Source organism: Polypterus senegalus, chromosome 4, assembly GCF_016835505.1.
Source record: "Polypterus senegalus isolate Bchr_013 chromosome 4, ASM1683550v1, whole genome shotgun sequence".
NCBI classification, from domain to species: Eukaryota; Metazoa; Chordata; class Cladistia; order Polypteriformes; family Polypteridae; genus Polypterus; species Polypterus senegalus.
This window is the reverse complement of record NC_053157.1, coordinates 24,255,579-24,281,410: the sequence shown is the minus strand read 5'-3', so window position 1 is coordinate 24,281,410 and position 25,832 is coordinate 24,255,579. Positions and strand designations below refer to the sequence as shown.

General features: G+C 37.7%; 1 protein-coding gene across 1 annotated transcript; it reads right to left on the bottom strand.

Moving 5' to 3' along the window:
• Positions 1–748: 748 nt before the first annotated feature.
• Positions 749–24,905, bottom strand: LOC120527190 (granzyme A-like). Its single transcript, XM_039750344.1, has 5 exons — positions 24,778–24,905; positions 24,554–24,686; positions 21,131–21,272; positions 8,073–8,336; positions 749–1,367 (listed from the first exon to the last, which is right to left on the bottom strand). Exons 1-5 carry the CDS (start codon positions 24,836–24,838, stop codon positions 1,218–1,220), a joined length of 750 nt encoding a protein of 249 aa, XP_039606278.1. The 5' UTR covers positions 24,839–24,905; the 3' UTR covers positions 749–1,217.
• Positions 24,906–25,832: the final 927 nt, after the last annotated feature.

Here is a 25,832-nt window from a genome sequence, read left to right as displayed (position 1 = left end):
AATTTCCGGAATGTGCTATTACGTTGTCATTCATTTTACCCACTGTCTTTCTTTCATCCATATGTTACGTAGGAACATACCTTTTATCTTCGGTAATCTCATTCTCTAACCAGGCCTCAGGAGCTAACCAGCGTAACACTGTCCGCCACCCCTTTCGTTATTCCGGCACATTGTTGACATCCATAAGTAATAACAACGTACTAAACTGGAAGGTGGTCTACGCATGTGTGGAATTCCAGACAAACAAAGATGAAGATCTAAATGAAGATCTCTTTAGTTAATTTAAAGCACAACAATTTGTTTAGTCAGAATGTCTGTGTTTTGAGGTGTGACTGGCGTACTACAGTCTTCAGTAGTATAAGCCTGGAGGAGATTCTTAATGCAATGCCTATGTTTTAGCTGTCTCTCTACTGCCATCTAGTGCTTCTTCTTCTAATTCATTCGCAGACAAACAAAGATCAAGATCCAAATGAAGATTATATATAGAGATATTACTGTGCTTCAAATATTTTATATAAATATTTAAGATTATTTTATTTTGATAAAAAGAAAAAGCTTGCAAAAAATTTCTTTAAAGCGTGCACATTTTTGTACAGATTTGAATATACTTTGCAGTGTTTTGGTTTATGAATGTCTGACAATAAGTAACACTAAACATGCATTTCTTTTATGACAACTTCAGATCAGGGGAATAGTGTATTGTGTATGGAGTAGCATTTGTGTCAAAATGAAATAAATAAAATGGAAGTTATCAAATAAATAAATTACATTTTATTTTGGCACAAACAGTATTCCATTATTGTGAAGCTTCAATCACATTATGAGTTGTATTGTGAGATATTTGTATGGTCTCACGTCTAATTTTTAGTTTTATTTTAACAGTAGTTGGACATTTTTCAGTATCCTTTATAAAACATTTTAATATCTTTCAAATTTTATTGAGTTATTTTTTTTTCTAAATTAATTTGTTCTGGTCTTAATTCTTAGGCATAACTTACAGAGAATGTCAACTTAAGCACTATGTCACAGTATAAATACAGTCTTTGTGTAGATGTGAAGTAAGATGGATCAATTCACTGAAGTGTATCATGCAGCAGTGTAAAATACTGTTTAATTATGTTCAAATAAAATTATTTTGTGACTCTGAAATCTGTTGCATAAACTAAAAGAAAAAAATAGCACTTCCTGCAATTGTAACACGAAAACAACAAAATCATTCAGTATTGTGTTACTCTCTTGATCCAGTGTAGATAATCATCAGTGAGGCGAGTATAGACTCCTGGAAAGTTTCTTTTCCCACATTCAACACCAAAGGAAACAATGCCTGTGTAAATCTCATTACATATAAGCGGACCTCCTGAATCACCCTAAAAGTAAAGAAAATACAAAAGGTTAGCCATAAAACATCAAAATGTGTACTGAGTAATTTATCAACTTTAGTCATTTTGTGTTACTTTTAAAGGTTGGTCAGACAGAGTCAGTTGCAGTGAAACTGAGACAGTACAGTACTAGCATCGGATCCAGACTAGGCTACATAGTTAGTTAGGCTACATAAGTGTTGTCTTAGGAAAATAGTGGAATAAGATCGCTACCACATTTAACTAGGCCTTATGTTTCTCCTTGGTTTGCTCATGCCAGCAATTAATGTCTCAGCCTATCTCAATTAAGGTACAAAGCTCATGGAAAAGTTTATTTGAGTAAACCTGCTAAAAATTGCAATTGTTAAGCTGCATTAGATCAAAATAAGTGTTGCTGTCATTATTACAAACATTATTCACTTTGAACATATGAAAAGGCCCTCAAATTCTTATACGGAAAGTAATGACAATAAGAAATACCTGTTAGTAAAATTGTATCTGAAGCATAAGTGCCTCTCTGTGACTCTTTTCCCATTCATGTAGACAATACAGATGACATGGTACTTGCATTATGTGCCTAGCTTTTCCTAGCAAGCGTGTTAGTCCAACAGTCACTGAACCATAAAAAATAGTGATGTGCAGTAGCCGAATAAACTAGTTCTTTTGTATTTGTCTTGGTCTATGTAAGAACGTACTGGTTCACTTACATTAAAGAACTAATCTTTATCTTAATCTAGCCAATGACTGACTTGGTAGAAAACAACAAGCACCTCCCACTGATCAGTTGACTGTGACTGAGTGACTATGATAGGGTTGCCAGACGTCCCTTATATATGGGACATATCCCATATTTGATAATTTTGTCCCCTGTCCCGTACTGACCTTTCAAGGACACCCAAATGTCCCGTATTTAGTTCATTTTCAGATTTCATAATAAAAATATATTTTTACTACCTTCTTATGGTACTTAGTTGTAACTTTATTAGTAATTATACTTTCTTTTCTCAGATTCTCTTGATGAAAATAACCCAAATGTAATGAGGAAATGAGTGTTTGCTGCCTGTTTGCAATTTGTTCAGTTGCTATGGTTGGCTGAGGACAGCGACACTGTTATCGTTTTGCTCTCCAACCACGTTGCTCTGCAGTTCTGTATCAGCATTACAACATACAGTGTCAACATAATGTGTTGTTACTACTTGCTACGGCCCACTTTTTTTTTCTAACTTAAAAACTAATCCATTCATCCAAAGATGCCAAAATGTAAAATAATTTTCAAATGATTTTACTTTTGTTTTCCTCAGAACAAATTAAAATCCTTGCTTTATGTTTTTAACTTATGTCTCGACTTTTATATAATATATTGGTCTGGGTGTGTAGGGGGCATGTATAAATTTATATATATAGCAAGATAGAGAGAGATTTTAAGAGTGTATTTCTAATTTTCTAATCTGGCAACTCTAGACTATGACCGTCTCAGTACACAGCCTGATTGACTGAACCAGAATTCCCTCTGCTGATCTGGAGAACCAATGCAAGTTCGTTCACAAACTGCAGACAGGAGATTCGCGTTCCATTCAATGATGATATAGGTAAGGCAGATTGGATCAGAAATGAAAGAAGGAAATTGCAGGAGATTAATTCAAAATTGAAAATAATTTTATTTAGTCACATGTCAGTGTTATCACAGCTTTATCGTGATGCGTACATTATTCTAAGGTTCTATTTGTACGATTGTTTTTTTTTCTCTTTACTGTTGAAATTTTACTTATTGTCAAAATTAAATAAAGAGGATTATTATTATTAATATTATGCGTGAATTACTTATATTGGTACTTGCTTTTTATTTTTTGCATGGTTTGGCAGTTAATGTTGTTACACTGTTATGATGCTATTCTAGATTTTAAACTAGAATATAGCTTCTTGTTGTTTTTGAAGTAAATGAATCAGTAATTCAAAGACTTGAATCATTTTGGTGAACTGAATGCAATGCATCAAATCTCTAAAAAGAATCGTTTTGCACAAAACTAGTAAAAAAATCCTAATCAGATGCTGGACAATATTAATAAAGAATGTATCATCGTAGTACAGACTTCACAGCAGAGAACCTCTACGTAATACATATTGTGAGAGATCTTATATTAGATATGAAGAACACCTATCGGAATTCATTCTGTAACATTACCCGCCATATTAAGTCTGTTGAACCTGCTCATAAGTTAGTACACAACTTTCTTCCCCTTCTCTGACTCCAAGAGGCACACGGCAACTGTGTTTAGTCTTAGTCTTGGCTTGCTGCAGCTCTGAAGCACACTGCAACAGCACTAAACTCATAAGTTAGTCATAGAACCATAAATACGTACTAAAAGCAGATCAGCATGGGATCACCCCGAACTGAGGGCACACTACCACTGACCCATGGTGTTTAAGGCTTTGACACACTGTGGCAATGCGGGTTCTGCTCCATGCTCACATCTCACTTCTGGGAACTCTCGAACTCAACACCATCACTAATGTCACCGATGAGCTGGACAGTGAGACACAAGAAAGCAAGGGGATGGCGCAAAAAGTGCAAAGTGCTTTTATTAAAAACAACAAAATCAAAAACAAAGTCTCCAAATAAATAGTGCAGTGCTTCAAATAAGTCATTAAGTAAATAATCCAACAAAACAAGTGAATCTGAAGGGGTTAAAGACACAATAGAAAAATCCTTTTAAAACGAGGTCAAATCAATGGCTGGAAGCAGTCTTTTCTTAAAACTCCGATGCTTTCTTCTCCCTTACTGGCAGCTCCCCTGCTTCTCCCCATTGAGCCCCGCAACAGGGGAGTCGCCCTACCAGCAAAATGCAGCTCCCTTCAGTTCTGGTCCGGTAGCCCTCCAATCCCTGGCTATGTCGGGCTCCAGCCGGACCGAGACTTGCGTTCCCTCCCCCAACAGCCAGGGCGCTCACGCTGGGGCTCAACCCAACCAAAGCCACCTCGACTCCGCTTCCTTCAATGGCCAGTCGACCCCTCTGCCGGTCACTCCAGGTCTTCAAAATTGCTCAGCTGGAGCGACCGCTTCAATCTGCACCCTCCAAGAGTTGGCCAAACACTCCTTCGGGGCTCTCCTACTATCTGCATTAAAATTTCATGAGCAAGCTCTCACTCTCCCACACCGGCTTTCTTCTTCCTGCCACCTATTTCTCCATTAACCTCTGTCTTTCTCTTCTCTATTCTCTTTTTCTCCTCCCCTATCTGCCTCGCACTTCTATTACTTATTACGGGGACATGGATCAGGTGTGGCAGTTATCAGCTCCTGGCAACAATTACGGCTGTGGACAACTCCTAACCTGTGCACTTAAGTGAGGACCATCTGCATCAAGGATCACCCGGGAACCGCTCCGGCCACACTACCACAACCCCTCTCTAAGCTGCGAGTGCAGCGACCACTTATTTAAAAAGTGGCATTTATAGGCGCTTTTCCACTGCATAGTACGGCACGACACGGTTCAGTTCAGCTCACTTTTGGGGGGTTTTCCACTGGGAACAGTTCCTGGTACCTGGTCCTTTTTTTAGTACCACCTTAGCCGAGGTTCCTAGCGAGCCGAACCGTTACCAAAACGTGACGTGTAAACTCTGCTGGTCACTGATTGGCCGGAGAAAATCGTCATTACTGCGTCACTGAATTTGCGACACGAGACGCAACAGACCCGCTAGATTTTTAGCACAGCCAGCGAAGTTTCGGACGCACCGTTTTGTTTTAACCAAAAATGGCTGTTTCGAGGTCTATTGAGGAAGTACAGACGTTACTCTCGTTGATAGCCGAGGAGCGGATCCAGCGAGAGCTGGATGGGGCGACGAGGCATGAAAAAGTTTTTCAGGAGGTCGCTAAGCTCTTGGGCGCACATGGCTGCCATCGGACTTACAAACAGTGTAGGGACATGTTAAAAAAAATGAAGAGCGAGCAGTAGAGCGGCGCAACTATAACGACACGTGAATAATCCCGCCCACTCTAAAGCGGTACTAAACTGCAGTCGAAACACAAACTGAGCCGAACCAAGGTGAGCTGTACTGAACCGTGCTGTGCCGAACTATGCAGTGGAAAAGCGCCATTTGACTTGAGCTGTGGACCCGCTACACCACACATAATCATTCCTGAAATGTGTCTGTTCACCTGTTTACAAAATATACTTCATCCAGTTTCAGGACTTCAAAGAACCAAGTTTTGGTAAAATTGAGCACAAGGCAGGAACCAAGTACATGGACACACTCATTCAATGAAGTGCAGGGAGGTGCTGCTGATTAGTTAATATTTGTACAGTTAGAACAAGTGAGCCACACTGGTTTAACAGGTTACATCTCATGTACCAGCACCTCTTATGTGGTATGTGTCATCGACAGATGTGTCTGAAACTATTGATACCCTTCCCTTATTTAGAACAAAATCTCAATTTTCCATAAAATAAGTTGAAACTAGAATCTCTTTATTCGAGATTCCATGGAGCAAACACTTTACTTTTGATTTATTTTCAGAAAATAAAACAAATGAAAATAACATGATGAAAATTATTAGGATCCCTTCGAAGTTAAAAGACAAAACTGAATTGGAATAATTACACTGATTGGTATCACAGGTGTCTTCAATAATCAGCTGGTGTCTTTTTGACAGGAGTAAACTCCTCACTAAGGTGTGTTGTGTCATTGTGTGCATCACATTGAACACGGACAAGAGAAGAAAAGCAGAGTGTTGTCTGAGGAGGTAAGGAAGAAGGTAATAGTCAAGCAAAGTCAAGAGACCACCTCCAAAGAGCGTCATGTTATTGTGTCTGCAGTAGGTAATATTGTCAAGATTAACCCTTCTAAGTTCTGACAACCTTTCTGTGGTGATTTTTTCTATAATATTGATTGATCCTAACCTGTAGTACCAATGAACAGATGCCATTTTGAATACTTGTATGGGTTATCTAATTGTCTAATTATCTTGTTATGTAACCTAATTCCTTTGTGGATACTTGATTTCGGCTACATCCACACTACTATGTTTTAATTTATAAATGGAGTTTTTAGGGTGGCACGGTGGCGCAGTGGTAGCTCTGCTGCCCCACAGTTAAGAGACCCGGGTTCACTTCCCGGGTCCTCCCTGCATGGAGTTTGCATGTTCTCCCCGTGTCTGCGTGGGTTTCCTCCCAAAGACATGCAGGTTAGGTGGATTGGCGATTCTAAATTGGCCCTAGTGTGTGCTTGGTGTGTTTGTGTGTGTTCTGCAGTGGGTTGGCACCCTGCCTTGTGCCCTGTTTTGGCTGGGACTGGCTCCAGCAGACCCCCGTGACCCTGTGTTTGGATTCAGCAGGATGGATGGATGGTGTTTTTAAATGTAAATGATATATGTTCACACTAGCATTTTCGCAACATTTATAAAACTGTTTTTTTTTTTGTACAGTGTAGAAAAAGAAATTGTTTAAGGAACTGCAGTGCATTACCCCGTGTCTCGTTAATGCACTGATCACAGTTGAAAGTAACAGTCTTCAGAACTGGATATGGTAGTCTTGTCATTAAAGCAGAACAATGTAAATGTTAAAGTGACACTTAAAAAAAAAACTGATCAGCTCTATGTTCATTCTTGAGAGGATTGATTATAAGCAGTCCACAGTGATCGGAGCGCATTTTGTAACAAATTTGTAAAACTAGCCCAATAGTCAACTAGAAACTAAATGTGCATGTGTTTCTCAATCTTCACTTTACTGCATTGTGCTTTTGTATCTCTGACCTGTATGTCTTGTGAGCTCGACTGCTTTGCACACCAATCCACTTCATTCAGCACCTTGTTTTTAATTTTGCTGCTAAAAGTGCACCTCCTTATTGAATGGATCAAGTTTAAGTAATTAACATTGATAATCGAATTATTTACAATGTGATTTTTAAAGAGTTCTGAAATTTTTACGACAATGACGCCACTGGCGACCAATAAATTATCTGACATCTAAACTGTAGAAAATAGAATTTTGGTGCATACTGGTAATCAACACAACAAGCATCATGGTAAGCAAATTTGATATATGTTTCTCTTCTGTGAAGTGTGGCCAGTCAGGGAATGAGATGTTGTATTGAACAGAATTCTATCATGGAAAATCTACATAATACACGCAAACCAACCAGAGTGTGATGGAGTCAGCATTTTCAAAAATCTTCATTGACAACCATCCACACTGAAGCACCGCCTCGGCTCTGGAGAGAATTTTCAGAAGTATTCATTTTAATCAGTTAAGGGTAGTGAATGAATGGAGAAAAATGTCTGCGTTTTTAAATGGAATCGTACTGGTGTGGATGGGGCCTTAATTAGAAAGGCTTAGTTTTGCCTTCTCTCCTTTGCATACTTGTGATCCAGGCTGCCAACTCTAACATAAACATTTAAGGATTTTACTTATCTAGTAAGGTTAAATCAGTCCTGTGCACCTAAGATGGTTCTCATTAAAAAAAAAATAAAGACAACTGTTTAGTAACTATGATGGGGTTGTGTCACATTTACAACTTTTTTGACAGGGCTCTAGCTATACCAAACATTTCAAATAAAAGACAAATATAAGTCAAATAAAAGGCCCTGTCTTTAACATTAAAAAAAAATAACCAAAAAGTCTTCTTTTTCCCCAAAAAATGAATAAGTAATTGAATAACTTTTTTATGAATTAGTATTTGTGGGGCTGTTGTTATCAACTCAGGATAGATAGCAGAACTTACAGTACAGACATCCTTTCTTCCATTGCGTTCTCCAGCACACATCATGCTTGGTGTTAGTTTCCCATTGTAAGAATCTCTTCTATTACATTCTTGTCTGCTTATAACCTTGACAGTGACTTCTTGAAGTGTATCGGCTGGTTTCCCGTGATATTCAGTTCTCCCCCATCCTGTGATCCTGCAGCTGGTACCTGCTGGGGGGTCCACCTCACTGGTAGGCAGTGGAAGCATCTGCACATACTGATTGATGGTGGCTTTCTTGCTCAGCTTTTAGAAAGAGGAACAGAAGGAAATAATAAATTCAAAGCAATCCAGCATAATATTGGTTCAATTTAATGAACATATCTGACTTATATGATGTCTGCATGCATGTGATGTGTACAATAAATGATTTCTTTTTTGTTTTTAATAATTCTGCTTTTCCATGAAAGTAATAAAATTTGCAGAACTCATAAAACATAATGTCAAAACCTAACAAAGCAAGAATTCAGATCACACTTCGGAGAAAGAATGGACAGCCAAGAGCAAAGGAAAAAAATAATGCAAAAAGGGAAAACCTCTTTTACCCTGTAAATTAATGTTTATTCTATTTTGTTTTTTTTCATTAAGTCCTGTCATTTATTAAAAAAAAAAGTTTTGGACAGATCATCTAAGTGAGAATTTGATTTCTTCCAGTTATCACATTATATGCTGTAAAATATCAGTCACCCATTGAGTTATAAGAGGTGGATTAGGATTCTCCCAGTTAAGCAAGATACATCAATGTGCTAGTAGTGTAGTAGGAAATTACAATAAGTTTGTCCTTCTCCTTTTTAGGCCGATCTGGGAGTCTAATAACACAGATGTTAATGGGTTAGGAGTGATTGTGACACCAGCGCTGTGTGATAAACATTAAAATATGTAAATTTTGTGCACTATCATAACATTTGCCTAGAGCTAGACTGCATAGCTTGCAGGTTGGATGTTGCCTTCAATACAATTTGAACAATTTCATGCAAGATATATGTGATCAATTGAAGGTTTTAAGTTGAATTATTGAGTGTTTTGCACATATAGAGCTATCCATGGCTGACTTCCACTCCTTTTCTGAGATGTTAATTGAAAGGTCCTTTTCCCACTATACCATAGGATCATTGAAAGGAAGATTCTTTGAGATGTTTTTACATGTTGTTGAAATGAGTCTTCAAGACTGATTAGAATTTCCTCTGGAATAGAGATAGATGGAAAGTGTGGAAAATTAGGTAGGTTTCTTTCAACAAAACTTCTAATTTGAAAATAGAGAAAAAATGGTGGAAGCGTTAATTGTTCTTAAGATGCAAACACTTTCAAATCCCTAATCATCTGGATGGCGCTGACTAGTGTGGCTGTCCATCCGCTCGTCTTGTTAATTTATGTTTCAATTTTGTTTTTATGTGTTAGTATATCCCAGCGGCTACTGTTCTATGATTGTGTTTCCTTTTTTACTTACTTATGCCTTCCACCCATTCCGGGGTATGGGCCGCCAAAGGTAGATCTCCAGAGATTTCTGTCCTGGGCCATTCTTTCTAGTTGACTCCAGGTGTAGCCGATCCTTGTGATGTCTGCTTCAAGGTCGCGTCGCCAGGTGTTTCTTGGACGGCCTCTCTTCCGCTTTCCTTGGGGGTTCCATCTAAGAGCCTGTCTGGTGATGCTAGTTTGCGGTTTACGTAGGGTATGCCCTATCCATCCCCATCTTCTCTTCCAGATTTCTGCTTCTACTGAGGGTTGGCAGGTCCTTCCCAATAGGTTGGTGTTACTGATGGTGTTTGGCCAGCGAATGTGGAGGATCTTTCTGAGACAGGTGTTGATGAATGTCTGGTGGTGGTTTTGATTGTCCTCCAGGTTTCGGCCCCGTACAACAGTACTGATTTCACATTGGCATTGAACAGACGTATCTTGGTGGTCAAGGTCAGTTCTCTGGAAGCCCAGATGTTCTTGAGCTGGATGAAGGCAGCTCTTGCTTTGCCGATCCTTGCCTTGACGTCTGTATCTGTTCCACCCTGCTGGAGCGTGTTTCCTTACTTAATATCTTTTCTGACGTGTTATCCTCTAATTTTTCTTTTTCTGATGGGAATTTATTTGAACCTACACCCTTGTTTTATTCATCGCCTGACTTCTTTACCTGGATGTCGGTGTTCACATGTATGGGTGAGCTGAGCTCCCCTTGGAGATGAAGATGCTCTTGACACTGACGCGGAAGGCTAGTTGACATTGCTGTTAAATAACGTCAGCTCAATTTTTCCTCACTAGACTTGGATTCTCGATGCTTGAAAACCGTCTTTGACCCATCTTCCCTTCTACAGAACACTGGCTGTGGCCCTCAGGTGCTGAAAACCGAATTTAATTTCCTCATCTCAAAGTGACATCAGTTTTTGTCTGTGTGTTCTAGTGGAGTAAACGCTAATAATCTTTCCAGTCCCACCCGCGCTCGCCCTACAGCAAGCATTTCCATGTCAATCAAGACTGCTTTCCTGAATGTGAGGTCAGTGTGTAATAAAACTCCTATCCTGCAAGACTTTATTACCTCAAAGAAATCTGACTTCTTTTTCATCACCAAGACCTGGATTGTTAATGGTAACTCTTTTTGCTTTATTGACTTGCTACCACCAGGTTATTCACTTTTGAACTCTCCTCCGCTGTCTCGTCACTGTTGGAAAACTTTGTTACTAGGGGTCCATTTAGTAGCTTCGAACTGCAACTTTACGAACTGTGTAGCTCTTCATCTTTGTAGTGTGCTATGATTTACAGGCCTTCAGTGATTAATGATACATTTATTTCTGAAATTGCTGATCTCTTGGGTGACATTATGCTGTGACGATGTGGGTTCCGCTCCATGCTCCCATCGCTCTTTGGGAGCCCTTGAACCCAACACCGTCGATAATGTCACCGAGATGAGCTAGACAGTGGAGGCAACAACATAGCAAGGGGATGGTACAAATGTGCAAAAGTGCTTTTATTAAAAACAAGCAAGTGTCCATAAAGTGCAGTGATTCAAAGTTGTTCAAATAAATAATCCAATAACAAACGTGGACATAAAAAATAAATAGAACAAAAACAATCCTTTAAAAACGAGGTTAAAACGTTCTGTAGGAAGCAGTCTTTAAAAACAAATGACAAGCTTTTCTGTTAGTGTCTCACCTGCTTCTCCCGCTTGGGCTTTGCAGCAGGTGAGACTCTCTCTGCAGTTGCCCTTTTCTACTCAAACACAGGTCTGAGACTTGGACTCCTTGGTTTCCAGGACGCCCACACCAAGGACTGAAACTCCAAGCCTCGCGACTCCCGCTGCCTTTCCAGTCTTCTACGGCCAGTTGCCCTTCACTGGTCACTCCCGCTACATGATCGCTCAGCGGGAGCGACTTCTACTTCAACTCTTGGGTGTCGGCCTAACACCCAGGCTTCCTCGCAGCTGCCCACGAGCGCTCATTCGCTCACTCGCCCACACACTCCGTGTGTGTGTGTGTGTGTGTGTGTCTGTGTGTCTGTCTGTCTCTCTCTCTCTCTCTCTCTTACACCGACTTGCTCTCTCTCCTCACTGCTTCCTGCGGTTCCTTCTCTTTTCATTTTTTTCTGATCTCTAATACTCCTTCTTAACCTTTTATATTGAGAGGGGGCCATAGCAGCTGCAGCACATTAGCAATCCCAAGAACAATCACCGATGTGGGCAGTCCCTCACCTGTGCACTAGGTGAGAAACGCCCACACCACAGATCGCCCGAGATCTGCTACAGCCACCACGCCCCTTCACTAAGCCGCGATTTATTTAAACTAAAATGGCCTTTGCTGAGAGAGCTGTGGACCCATAACACCACATATGCTCTTCTCTGACAAAGTACTCTTTGTTGGTGATTTTAACATACACGTTTGTTGTCAATCTAAACCTGTGAATAATGACTTTTTATCATTATTGAACATTAAACTTACCCAGCATATTAATGGTCCAACTCAGTCTCTTGACCACATCCTTGATCTTGTTTTTATACTTGGTATTTCAGTTAATAATATCGATATATGTGAATTTCCTTTTACTATCCATTTTTCTCTAATGATGGATTTGAATATTACTGATGATGGTGCTACTACAAGCTGTGCTCCGTGCTATTCTCGCTTTTTAAATTCTTGTATTATATCTGACTTTAAAACCGTGTTTTCCAGTCTTCATCTGCAAGGCCAGTGCTTTAGTATTGGCAATTCTGTCTTAGCTTTAAATTCATCATGTAAAATGGTTTTAGACTCAATTGCTCCCTGCAAAACACGTTGCAAAAAGGGATGACCTGCTCCATGGCTTAATGACACCACACTGCAGCAGCTCCACACCAGTAGGATTGCTGAACGGCAGTGGAAGAAAGACAGGCTGACTGTATCTAAGTAGATATTTAGTACTTCTTTAATTTCCAGGAGGCAGTTAAGAAGTATAAACATGACTTCTTTTATGATTTGGTGTCCTCTCACCCTAATAAACCTGGAGTCTTGAAATTAATGAGGCTATTTACCCCCATTCAGAGACTGGATTAAATAGTACTGTTTATTCTTGTAAGCAGTTTCTTTCATTCTTTCCACTCTGTCATTGTTCCAATTGTTTAAGTACTTCCTGTCATTAATTATGGCATTGTTTTGGATTCTTTTGATGTTTCATTTTCACAGGTAAAAATACCATTGATATACTTAGACCTACTTTTTGTCCACTTGATGTTGTTCTACTACACCTCTTCTGGAAGCTTTTGATGACCTGGATCCAGTAATGCTGGTTATCATAAATGGTTCTATTAGTGAAGGTGTTGTGCCCTCATTTTTGAAACATACAGTGGTGCAACCTTGTTTTAAAAAGCCTGAATTTGATCCTATAGTGTTAGCTGATTTTCCTCCGATTTCCTGATTGCCATCTTTGGCTAAAATATTATAAAATACTATTTATAATCAATTGGTTGATCATCTTAACTCCATTAATTAATGGGCTTCAGGTGTTATCATGGTATTGAGATGGCCCTCCTGAAAGCATTTAATGACATCTCTCGTATTACTGACTCAGGTGCTGCACCAGTTCTTGTCCTCCTAGATCTTTCTGCAGCTTTTGACAATATTGACCATGACATCTTGCTGTTGTGGCCTAAGGAACCAGTGGGGCTCAAAGGGGCTGCTCTTAACTAGTCCAGGTCATGTCTTACTGGTAGACACTTTTCACTGACTTTCAATTCCTCTGTTTTATCTACGTCAACTGTTAAATGTAGTGTTCCTCAGGGATACATTTTGGGTCTTATTTAATTTTTTTATATATCTTCACCCCATAGGAGATTTTTTTAGGGAGTTTAATATTTCTTTTCACTGTTATGCTGATGACACACTGGTTTATATTCCTGTGTGCAATTAACCGGCTGTACAATTGTCTTGTAGAAATAAAATCCTGGATTGCTGATAATTTTGTCGATCTTAATCAAAACAAAAGAGAAGTGCTGATAGCTGGTCCTGCAGCCAAAAGCAAACTTCTTGGCTCTTTCTTGGATTTTTGCAAACCTCAAGTTTGTAATCTTGCGGTTATTTTTGAAACTAATCTCCCTTTTGAGAAATACTGTAGATTAATTCTGTGGTCAAGAGTTGTTTTTTCCAGCTTTTGTATGTCTTTTATACAAGGTTAAGCCCTTTTTTTATCTCCTACTGTAACTTGTTTTCTGGGATTAGCAAAATCCTGATACACAGTTTGCAGTTGGTTCAGAATGTTCTGCTTGTTTTTGGTTGGCTCCTGTCTATTTATCTGAATTGTGTGTTTTACAACAGCCATCCAGAGAGCTTAAATCTACAAGCCAGGTGTCTCTTGTTGTCTCTCGTACTAAGTTTAAAACTAAGGGGGAATAGGGCTTTTGCATTTGCTGCACCTCGTCTGTAGAATTCTTTACCTAATTTCATTAAGGAGTCACCTTCAACTGAGCTGTTTAAAACTAGACTGAAGAATCATTTCAATTCTAATGCATTCCATGACATCCTCTAGTCATTTGTCATCTAATCCTAGTCATTTGTTTATTTCAGTTTACTGCTGGTTGCATTATGATTTATTGTATTTTATTCTATGTATTCTACTTGTGTTTATTGTATGCTTTATTGTAAATCATTACTGATGTTGCTTTAAATGTGCTCCATAAATAAATTGACATTGACATCTATATACAGTTCTCTAAGTGTCCTAATCCCATACGTTTTCCAAAGATTCAATACTGTGTAGGCTTGACAAGAGCTGAAAAAGGTGTAGAAGAGAAACAGATAAAAGTATGTTTGCCTTGAAGTGTGTCCTGCATTGGTTCCATATTCTGAGTGATCAGTGGATTGGTATATTGACTAAAGTTAGTTTTTACTGGAGCACAAAGCTGGGTATATAAAGAAGTAGAGCAAGACTTATTTTTCTTTGATGACTGAGCTGGTGCAAATGATTTAATTTCTGCCAGTTTCCAGGGGCCTCATGTATAAATGGAGCGTACGCAGAAAAATGTTGCGTACTCCCATTTCCACGCTCAAATTGCTCATAAACTTGGCGTAAAGCCACACACATTTTCACACTGGCCCAAACCCTGGTGTACGCAAGTTCTCTGCTCAGTTTTGCTAACTGGCAGCACCCAGTGTCAAAGCAGTGCTACTGTTCCAGTGTGGTTTCCCTTTCTTTTTTAGATCCACATCCTTGATGCGGCTTTATAAATACACTAAAATTAACCGCATGTTGTTTATTAGTTTAATGCATCTGATTGTAATTAACCTGTAAGAATATAATGGTCCACAGAATGGTCAAACTATTCTAAATACCTTAGCTGCTTTACCATTGTTATCTCACTGCACCTTCTTCTTTCAGCTGCTCCAGTCAGGGGTTGCCACAGTGGATCATCTTTTTCCATATTACTCTCACTGCACCACTACAGCAGCTGATTGGAAAGAGAATTATCGGTATACAGCTTTAAGTACATGCTGCCTAAGCCACGCTGTCTATTGAAATGCTTTTATACGGCAAACGCTTCAGAGCCTTTCCTCGCAGTTCAGAAACAGTTTCGCTATAAATTATAAATGCACTCAATCAGTCCATCAAGTGCTCCTTGTAGAACTGTTTGTACTTATTAGTGCAATCACCTCACTGTAAACTTACAATACAGTTATAATATTGCACAACCTGAACCACTTTATAAAGCGCGCATTTACATATGATGACGATATCATTTTTAAGATGAAATGCAGCAAAATGTTTATTATACAGATAAAACTTTAACTTCATTTAAATAATCTATATTGTTAGTAATTAAACTTGTGAGGACACTGTGCCTCAGCACTACCGAGGAGCTGGCACTCCGTTCACGGATTGTTCCTGCCTCGCGCTGTATTCCTGCTGGGACTGGCGTGACACTGGGTGGATAGAATAATTTAACATGTACTACGAAAGATATTTCAATGTTCCTTAAAAGGTTTGAAGAATTGGTGTTCTAAGCTTACAGATGGCGTAATGTCTATTACAGAGCTGATTGTGTGGTGATTGGGTATTTGGAGAAAGAAAAGTAAGGACAGGAATTGGAGGTTAGTACGTTTGAAAGAGACAGTACTGCTGCAATAAATTATTTCATCGAAGGTCACACACGGCGCAGCAAGCATCTTGCGTGAGGCATGAACAATCACTGAGCCACCATGTTCCCATGTTTAATAACATGCTTTAACTCTGATCATCATGAAAATGATATCAAGTATACGTCTCAGTATTTTAATTATTCAGAGAGCTGTAATATCACAAATGTAATGGATTCTGTGTACTGCAGGAGGAAGAGAAGCACATAGTGATTCACACTCAAAGAGCACATAGAAGATCAAATACAAAACAAAGCATTTAACATGCTACTTTAGTTACGATGGGATTTGAAAAACTAGTAAATTAAATGATTTTAAGATGAAGTTTATGATGTTCTACTTTAATGACAAAATAAACTATGTAATTAAAGTGGAAATTTTGAGATTAAAGTTTTCTCTGTACCCTAATAAGCTTTCATATGACACTCAGATGGTGGGCTATGACTCACCTTTTCACAGTTACTTTGATATCTGACCACTTCTTTTTTATTTCGGGCACTGTGTGAACTTGAGCTTTCGAGTTTCTCCGACACTCTATGTCACTCGATCAACTTCCTTTTGTTGTCTATACCACTGTTTGAACCAACAAATAGTGCGTTTTTATTTGCCTCCACTTGGTATTCGCTGAAATTCTTCTATTCCTCCCGTGCTTTTGTCATTGCCTTTTCACAGAACGCTGAAGTTAAGGGCTATTTATATTGATATTAATTCAAAGAGGCGTAATTCTGGGAGGAGTTTAGGGAGTTGCAACAGGCGCATGCACATGCGTTACTTTTCACGCTGACTAGGATTTTTGGAGCGGAAGAACGTGGAAGTTGGCAAACGCACAGATTTATGCATCTAGATTTTTTCGTGCATGCGCACATTTCCGCTTTTGTCCTTTACACCATGTTTTAGTGTGAATTCTACATAAAGCGTTATGCATGAGTCCCCAGGTCTTTATCGTGTGTATATTTGCTGCCCAATAATTACATTGGGCTTTGTAGAGCCACTTTTTGAATGCATGGACATCTTGAATACCAGATAAATGAGGTTATAATTGAGTCTAGTTTCTTAAAGAATGATTTGTTCATGTACATGGGAATGCTCTGAAATAGAAATAGAAGGTTCAAAATGATGTTCATCTTGTTAGTATTAATTCTCCCTGCTAAAGTGTGATGATGAGCAGACCATCTGTTAACATTTTGTTTGATTTTTTTTTTCATGCTGATAACACAATTGTATTGAAAAAGATCTTTATATTTAATTGTGTTATTTACCCCAATATAGTTAAATGGTTTTGATAAAATGAAGACAGATGTCCAGTCTAGTATGGTATGCTCGATAGTTCACTAGTAATAGTGCACTTTGTGTCCAGATGTCTTTTGAAATTCTGCTAATGTGTTAAGGACTAATGGTAATGATATTTTTCATCTAATATATAAAGTACCATATCATCTGCATATAATGATATTTTCTGCTTGAGTTCTTTAATGATAATCCCCTTTATCTCTAATGTATTACAACAATGAATGGCCAATGGCTCAATAGCTATTGGAAAAAGCAATTGTGATAGTGTGCATCCTTATCAAGTACTGTGTTCTAGTTTGAAGTAGTCTGAGTTCCTGTTGTTAAAACAAATGGAGGCTTCTGGACTGGTATGAAGTAATTTTATCCAAGCAAACCTGAGTTTGTGCATTATGGTGAATTTCTGCGTCTGAAGATAATAGGATATCTAGTGTGTTTGTTTTAAATTGATGCAGAAGGTTTGAAGCTAAGTGTATGTCTTTAATGAATCTGGTTAGGTCATGTGATATTACAGAAGGAAGCACTTTCTGTTTATAGGTAAAACTTTGGAAAGTATATTAAAATCATTATTTAGCAGTGAAATTCGCACTTTGTGGCAAGTCCTTATTTCTTTTAAAAAAAAAGCAGTAATTAATGCTTGGCAAAAAGTTTGTGGGAAAATTTGTTGTCTCTAGCCTCACTGATTGTTCCTAATCATAATGAAGCTAATTTGGCTTAATTTTTGTTTATAAAATTCCACTGGGCATAGCAACCAGTAAATATGAGAGTGTCAGTGGTTTGTCAAGTTCTTTCTGCACTAAGAGTAACAAGCTATGGTATTTGTACTGTTTCAAAAAACTCCTTAGATTATGTCTCATCAGATTTACAGTACTTTTTAAATGTGCAAATTATATTTTTATAGTCAGGGATTTGGTCAATGTTACAAATCAAGACTGAATGCTTAAAAAGGGGCCTGAATACTGCAAAGATATAAAGTCTAAAATTTTATTAAGAGAAGTAAAACTTCACAAACTAAATAAATGAAATAGAATTTCAAGAATATTAATTCAAAATCATAAAATGTTGAAGTATGAAAATTCCAGATGTATGGAAATAACAAGAGATGATGAATAGTTAAGCTACCTGACGCAGTTATTGCAACGCCAAAATCCAAATGCCAAAAATCAAAACAAGGAACAAATCCACAACTGAAAACCAGAAAAGCAAACAGAAATGGTCAGAAACCCAAAAAACTCACGAAAAAGAAGCCATAAAGAAAAAGCATTGTACAACAAATTCCTCAGCTTGCTTTGGAGCTATTATGCTGTTCTTGAAATAAAGAATTTCTAATGTTCTACTATTATGAACAGGTACCCCAAAACTAGAAAACTCAATAGAAGGTAATTGCCAAAATAAAAGTAATCAGCTTATGGAGAAATGAACAAAGATTTATTTGCACAAAATTATTGTTGTGCACCAAATTTCAACGATTGTATGTTTGATGTTTGATTTGATGGCAATGTGTATTTGACTTTCCGATAATGAATCTTTGCTTGTTTTTTGGCTCAGGTTTCTTCATGTGGATCTTAATAAATAAAATCACTGCCGGCATTTTGTGGCAGTACACCTGACAAAATCAGGACAGCTGGTTAGTGTCCTGACTGATTTTATGCAATTTTTTTATTTATATGTAAATACACCACAATTTCATGAAGCATATTATTTTGTGAGCACAATCATTGGTGTTGGCTACAATGCTTTAAAAAATAATTTGAAGGTTATATTAGCTGACCATAATGGGAATGTCATGAATACTGTCTTGATATTTAACAATGTGGCTAATTTGCATGCATAATTAGCCATGTGCAGCTCAAACCTTAAAGGAGTCCTCTCCCTCCTCATTAGAATGAACCCTTTACAATAATAATAACAAAAAATGTATTACTATTTCAAATGTGTTTCTTTTTCCTTGAAGGAAGAAAAAGGTGTTAAGCATCTTCATAGTTAAATGGAAAACAAAAATGATTTTACAGGTGCACATAGTACGGGCAATGTGTGATCCAAGTTTGGAACTCTGTGAAAGCAGTGATCTATATTTTATGTATTTTCTGCTAGTTTGTGACCATTTGTTTTTTCTCAGTCTTTTGTTTTTGAGGCATGGAGTTACAGTGGTTAGCATAGCTGCCTCAAAGTACAGATCACATTTTTGGCCACAAAAATCAGTCAAGCATAGTGGGCAGATGTTTTATTAGGGGCATTTAAAAGACCATTGCACCATTATGACCGAAACTAGTTTAGTTTCTCCTTCTTTACTAACTTCAATATATTTTGCGTAGTTTGTTGAAGTTCCCACACATTTTTGTGATTTTGCCAAACTCACAGCCAAGCAAATTCGGCAGGGTTCACTCATTACTAATGTACATTATGGAAGGAAACAAGTGCATGGAAGAACATCAAAATGTCAGAAGAACAAGCAGACTCCAAAAAAACAGGATGGTCCAGTACCAGGAAACTTGAGGTATAGAGCATCTTCCCAGTATAACTCGGTAAAGTAAATGTTAAAGCATAAATTTGTTATGGTTTTTCTCACATAGGAAAGATAAAACTGCATACAAAATGCAACACATAATTAAGGTAATTTATTTAATAATTAAATAAATTTTAAAAAATCAAAAATTAAGAACCAGTTAGTAGCAACTTGCTTAAACAAAAAATAGCATAACGTGAGTAAAGAAATAAAATCAGTAATTTAAATAATACAACAAGCAAGAAAATAATCATAAAAATATCAATACTTAAACAAATAAGAAAAGAACAAGTAACAGTAATGCCAACAGTTACCAAAAAACAAAATGTAAATCCTGGAGGGTACAAAAATATCAAAAACAAGTCAAAAATATCCTAACTAAATGTCTCAAAGATGCATGCTTAATATTTAAATGGAAAATACAAGGGGGGATCCAAAAATAACAAGACTTTTTTCTGGAGGCTGGAGAACCGTTAATTCCAATGTTTGCCACTAGGTGTATATACTCGACTGCCCTCTGCATCAATTGGCCAAGCGGCGTCCTTGAGGTGCTCAAGCGATTGCGTGATTCAGTGCAGAGTCACGACTTGAATAGTGGCGATCAGGTGAGTGGCTTCTGCATCACAACGTTCCTGCCCACATAGCACTGAGCGGGCGGCAGTTTCTCACGAAAAACAGGATGACAATGGTTTCTCACCCACCCTACTCCCTGGACTTAAATACTGCAACCTTTTCTTATTTTCAAGAATGAAGAGGGACTTTAAAGGAAGGCACTGAAGGATATCACTTTGCAAGAGTTTCAGAACAGTTATGAATAATGGAAAAGTGGTGGGACACGTGTATTGCGTCTCAGGGAGAGTATTTTGAGGGTGATTTAATTTTGGAAATGTTCTGAGAAATATACAATTTTTTGAAAAACAATTCTCGCTATTTTTGGGTCCCCCCTCGTATAGTGCTGAAGGAGGGTCTGAAAAACACAGCTGCCTAAGCAAGCTAATGCCACAGTGAAGAGAAGGTAGCAGGTGGGTGTCTTAAATAGTCCTCTCAGGTAACTGTTACCTTAATGACTGCAGCACCTAACAGTCACTATAAGGCACTGACCCTGTTGACACAGGGAAAAGTGGCAGGTAAAAATGCAAATAAAGGTATGAATTGAGGGGCTGGGGTGAAAAAATGAAAAGAAAACCAGAGCTGTTACCCTAATGGAACTGAAGGGGTAATTTTGAAGATTACATATTTTATTTTTACACAATATGCTGTTTACAACTTACAACAGGAGAAAAATCTTTTTTAAGTAATATTATTATTATTAGAGACATGTTAAAATTATAGATAATGCTGCTATCTTATGATAAATTCCTGGTTCTGTTGAAGTTAATAAGGAGTTTGCAGATTTTCATTACATCCATGTAGGGTTTCTCTCGACTGCCAGGTATGTATCATTCTGAAGATGTGAGTTATGTTTTTGATGTCTATGAACTGGCCTAATGTGAGTGTGTGCCATCCAGTAGTGTACCATCCAAAGTAGAGGTGGTTCCTTGATGGTGTCTAGTCAAATTCTACCTTCCAGCAACTCTCCAATGAAACAAACAGGTTTGGATAATGGAGGATTGGATATCCCTTATATAAACATTGGCTGGAAAGTATAAATTTAAGGAACAGCTTACCTTTACCAGCATGATGTCATTGGCATAGTTTGAGTTGTCATAGTGTTTATGGACCACTTGCTCTTCTACTTCAATTATTTGCTGTCCCTTTTCATTTCCATTAAGGGAATGAGCTCCAAGTATTGCCTGCACAAATCCATTTCTGTATGCAAAACACCAACAATAAGAAGCAAAACAAAAATCTTTTTAAACATTGTAGTCAACAGTAGATACATCTCTAAGTCAGTTTTTATTAGCAAGTTCTCCAGCTTGGAGTAGGTGAGTGGAATATGCAAGTGGTGAGATGTGATGTGTTCTTATATATAACGCTTTACATTGCCTAGGCTTACTTATCAATACATGCATTCTAGAGCATACATTACTATAAATTCAAAGGGTTGATAAAATAACTTTGGGGAGTAGCTACAGGCCCCAAAGGTGTAGAATAGTCTGCCTGCTTCTGTAAGGGAAGCCCCACTAGTGTGAACATTTAAATCCAGACTAAAGACTTGCTACTTTGATCTAGTATACCCTGACTAGAGCTGTGGACTAGCTGTTCATATTGCATCCCTATTTATTAGTCTTTTGAACACAAATAAAATTGTAACATTCATTCTGACCTTTTACTGACCCTCCTGTATTCTATTTCTCTTCTTTCTGCCAGGATGCTATTTCTATCGATGCAAAATAACATAGAGACAACAGGAGCTCTGAAATTCAATTATTTAATCTTCATATGAGCCTGCATATAGAATGTACTTGTATGTACAGTGTCTTGTAGTGTTGTGGATGGCCATTTGGTATCCAGAGGTTTGACTTTGTCTGTTAAGAGGTGACTGTGGACTTCCAGAGATTTATTATCTACAGAAATTCTGCTGACTGGAGATCTTTATTTTGTTTTGTTTTTTCAACTTTCAACTGGCCATGTCTCACTTAAAATGTGAATTGACTTATTTTGTTGTAATAAATATTAATCAGATAAAAAAAGAGATACATTTCAGGATTACAATAGTAGCCATCACAATGGCAAACAGAAGAAAGAAAGATGAACATAAGTACTGTTCCTATAATTGCTAGTTGTTTGCATATGCAGCAGCATTTAGCGTTATTCCAGTGATATAACTTGGAACTAGGCAATTTATTAAATGTGCTCTTTTTTTTTTTTTGCATTGACAACAAAGTAAACTGGATTGACCACCCTGTCCACTTTAAATTAAATCAGCAATAATCACAGAAGGATGATTAAAGGTTTCTGTAGTTATAACAGAAAGGAATGATGACTAATTGAGTACTGTTCAGATACTTGATAATTCAAAACCAAAAAATGTGAGACTATTCTTTTTTTATTACTAAAATACATCTCAAACATTGACTTAACTAACCAGTTAACCAATTTCTATTTTTATCCACAGTTTTGTTTAAATAACGAAACAAAATTAAATGTTTGAGAGGTAAATATTTTAAGAATGTGTGATTACACACAGCTAGGAACCTCTCTTTTGGCAGAACATCGGAAATGTGTGACCATTTAAATAACACAGTTCTTTAGATAGATAGATAGATAGATAGATACTTTATTAATCCCAAGGGGAAATTCACATAATCCAGCAGCAGTATAGTGATACAAAAAAAAAAATTAAATTAAATAGTAATAAAAATGAAAAAAATAAAAATAAAAAAGCAGACGAAAACTTTGAGTAATGTTAGCATTAAAACAACAAAAGGTGGATTTTAATTAATAACAAAACATTCAGTCATTGCAGCACTTCCTTATCAATGCCACATACAAACATTAACGCTTCAAGTGCTGTCAATTATGCAAACACACATGTTTATTATGCACAAGGAGGAAACAGGAGAAAATCTCCTTAGATGATATATAGTCTGCACGCCATGAATCTGTTTGACCACACAGAGTGCAAGGTAGGCAAACACCCCACACTGGCACACTCACTCACATCATGCCTAGAAAGAACTGACCATTAACCTAACATGCATGCTTCTAAGATGTGAAAGGAAACTGGAGCCACTGTAGGGCACCTACATGGGCACAGAAGGAATGTGCAAGTCAGGCCAGCAGTTACACTGAGGGTCTTGGAGATGTGGGCCAACCATGCTAACTTCAAGATCCTCTATATTATGTTATATCACTTTCTAACCCGCTCAATCCAGACAAGAGTCATGGGGAATGCTGGAGCCTATCCCATGGTGCAAGGCAGAAACAAATCCTGAACAGGGCACCATTCCATCACTCAATCACACACACACACAAACACCAAACACACTAGAGCCAGTTTAGCGTCACCGATTAACCTAACCTGCTTGTCTTTGGACAGTGGGAGGAAGCCCAAATAGACATGGTGAAGCCATACAAACTCCATGCAAGGAGGACCTGGAATTCAAACCCTAGTCTCCGTACTGAAAGGCAGTAGTGCTACCACTCCACCACCATGCAGCCCTAATAATATAATATCATATAACATAATATAATATATTGAGTTGAACATTTTCAGTTTAAACAAATAGAGAACAAGAGGTGATATAACAGAAGTAATGCAGTGGATGCCAGCCTTTATATACATAGTGACTTCTTTACAGGAACATGAGGACACAGATGGAAACTTAAGAGTCAATTCTGTACTAAAATTAAGGCTGTTTTTCTTCATATGAAGAACCATAGATTCATGGAATAAGCATCCTGGAATGTGGTAGACAGAAGATGTCATTTGGGAACTTTGAAAACTTGACTTGATGTTAATTTAGAGAAATTATAGGATATTTGATAGAAAGGTTTGTTCACAGCAAAATTGTTTTAATGCACATTTTACAACTGTTTGTGCCATGTTTTTGTGCAATTTGCACATTCTCCCTGAGTCGATGTGGGTTTTCTCTGACTGCACTTTTCCTTCCACTTCCTGAAGACATGCATGCTGGATTAATTAAAAAACTCTACATTGACCTGTGTGAGTGAGGGGTGTTAGTGTGCTTTATCTTTATGATGGACTTGTGTTTTCTAAGGAGGATCGAGTTTCCTCTTTCATTTTCATAGTTGTTCAGCACTAAAGTGGGACTGGTGATAATAAAAGTGGGAGTAGATGAGCGTTTCCTACAATGGACTGGTGTCTGTTCCTGGATTGCTTCTGAGCTTTGTTCTCTTGAAATCCTACACTAGAAAAAGGTTGGCTGGATATTTATTATGCATTAGTTCTTTACTAACATGTAGAATCACCATTAAGGCATGTTCAGGACTGCTATTGCAAACAATGAAAGGTACTACAAATTTATATATATATATATATTTCTTATTTTTCAGTGCACTCTCACTTAAATTCATACTGCATTAATGTTTCTTCCCTCTTACTAGGGAAGAATGCATAGGCTCACTCATATAAAACATTCAAGGATCATACTATATGAAAGCCATTACTTAATTGTAAATGATACCTGTGACAGTGTGCTGCTGTCAGGACCCAGTTCTCCTTAATCAGAGCACCTCCACAGTCGGCACTAAGATAGACCATGTAAGGTCTCGAATGTGGTGCAACCTCTCTACCTCCAATTATCTTCTCACACATCCCTAAGCAAAAAAGTAAAAAAAATATATATTTTTTTTTACTGCAAACACGCATGTACATTCTTAAAATTTAAATTCTATAAAAATAGCTTACCTCCACAACTGAGTAAGAGGAGAGGAACAGCAGAAATGGTGATTATGGTCAGGAACGTCATGATTCAGGTCTGATGTGCACTATGGTGTGCCAGCATCACTATTTTATACTCTGGTAAACAAGATGCGCTCTTTGATAAGCCATTTAGCTGAAGAGACGTCAAGTTCGATTGTTATAAACACAGTAAGCTTTCAAAGATACCATCTGATCGGTGGAGTAATAAGCATCAGGCCTAAGCAGACTTCCTTCTGTGCTAATTACACTTATGTAATCTTCATGTTTGATTTTGCATCTTCACATATCTTATACAATTCACATTGTGCCTGTAAAAATGAATATATTTAGTTTAGAATATACTTCATTACTGAGAAATAAAATTTGCCACATGGCCATGATAAGGGTGAACTGCTATAGAACAGAGAAACTAAAATAATTTCTGAGGCAACATAATGTCCTGATATGACACTGACCATAACTGTGCTCTACAATGGCATACTTTGTACAAATAAATATTTATTAATCTTTCAATGTACATTTTGTTCATTTTCTGTTCTCATTCTTATATTTATGGCCTTCTTTTCTCATTTATTGCTTCAAGCTGTTAAATGTAATCCACCAAAAAATTAAAAGCGTCTTCTCTGCCTTCTCTCCTGCAATGCAACATAAATATGAGCCTTAATAACAGTAAAGGGGTATCCTTGCAGTCACCCGTCACACCAAGAATAACACCCAGTTGGTCAAAGGTATTAAAAATGGTTTGTTATTTGAAAATAAAGCACAAAAAGAAAAATCTAAATCAAAGTGTTAAACACAATACACAACAATGTTATGCTGCCACGCTAGGTTTTCCTAAATGGGGGCTGAACCTCTGTCTGTATCTTGAATACTTGCCATCCTATCTGGGACTTCCTTTCTTACCTCTCATTTGTCTCTTATGTTTCATATTAACCTGGTCATTCCACCATGCACCTTCTCCATAAACTCTCCTGCCAACTCAATATTAATTGAGTGTTCTAATATGGGATTGCTTTAAACTCCCTTTTGGTCAAATGTCT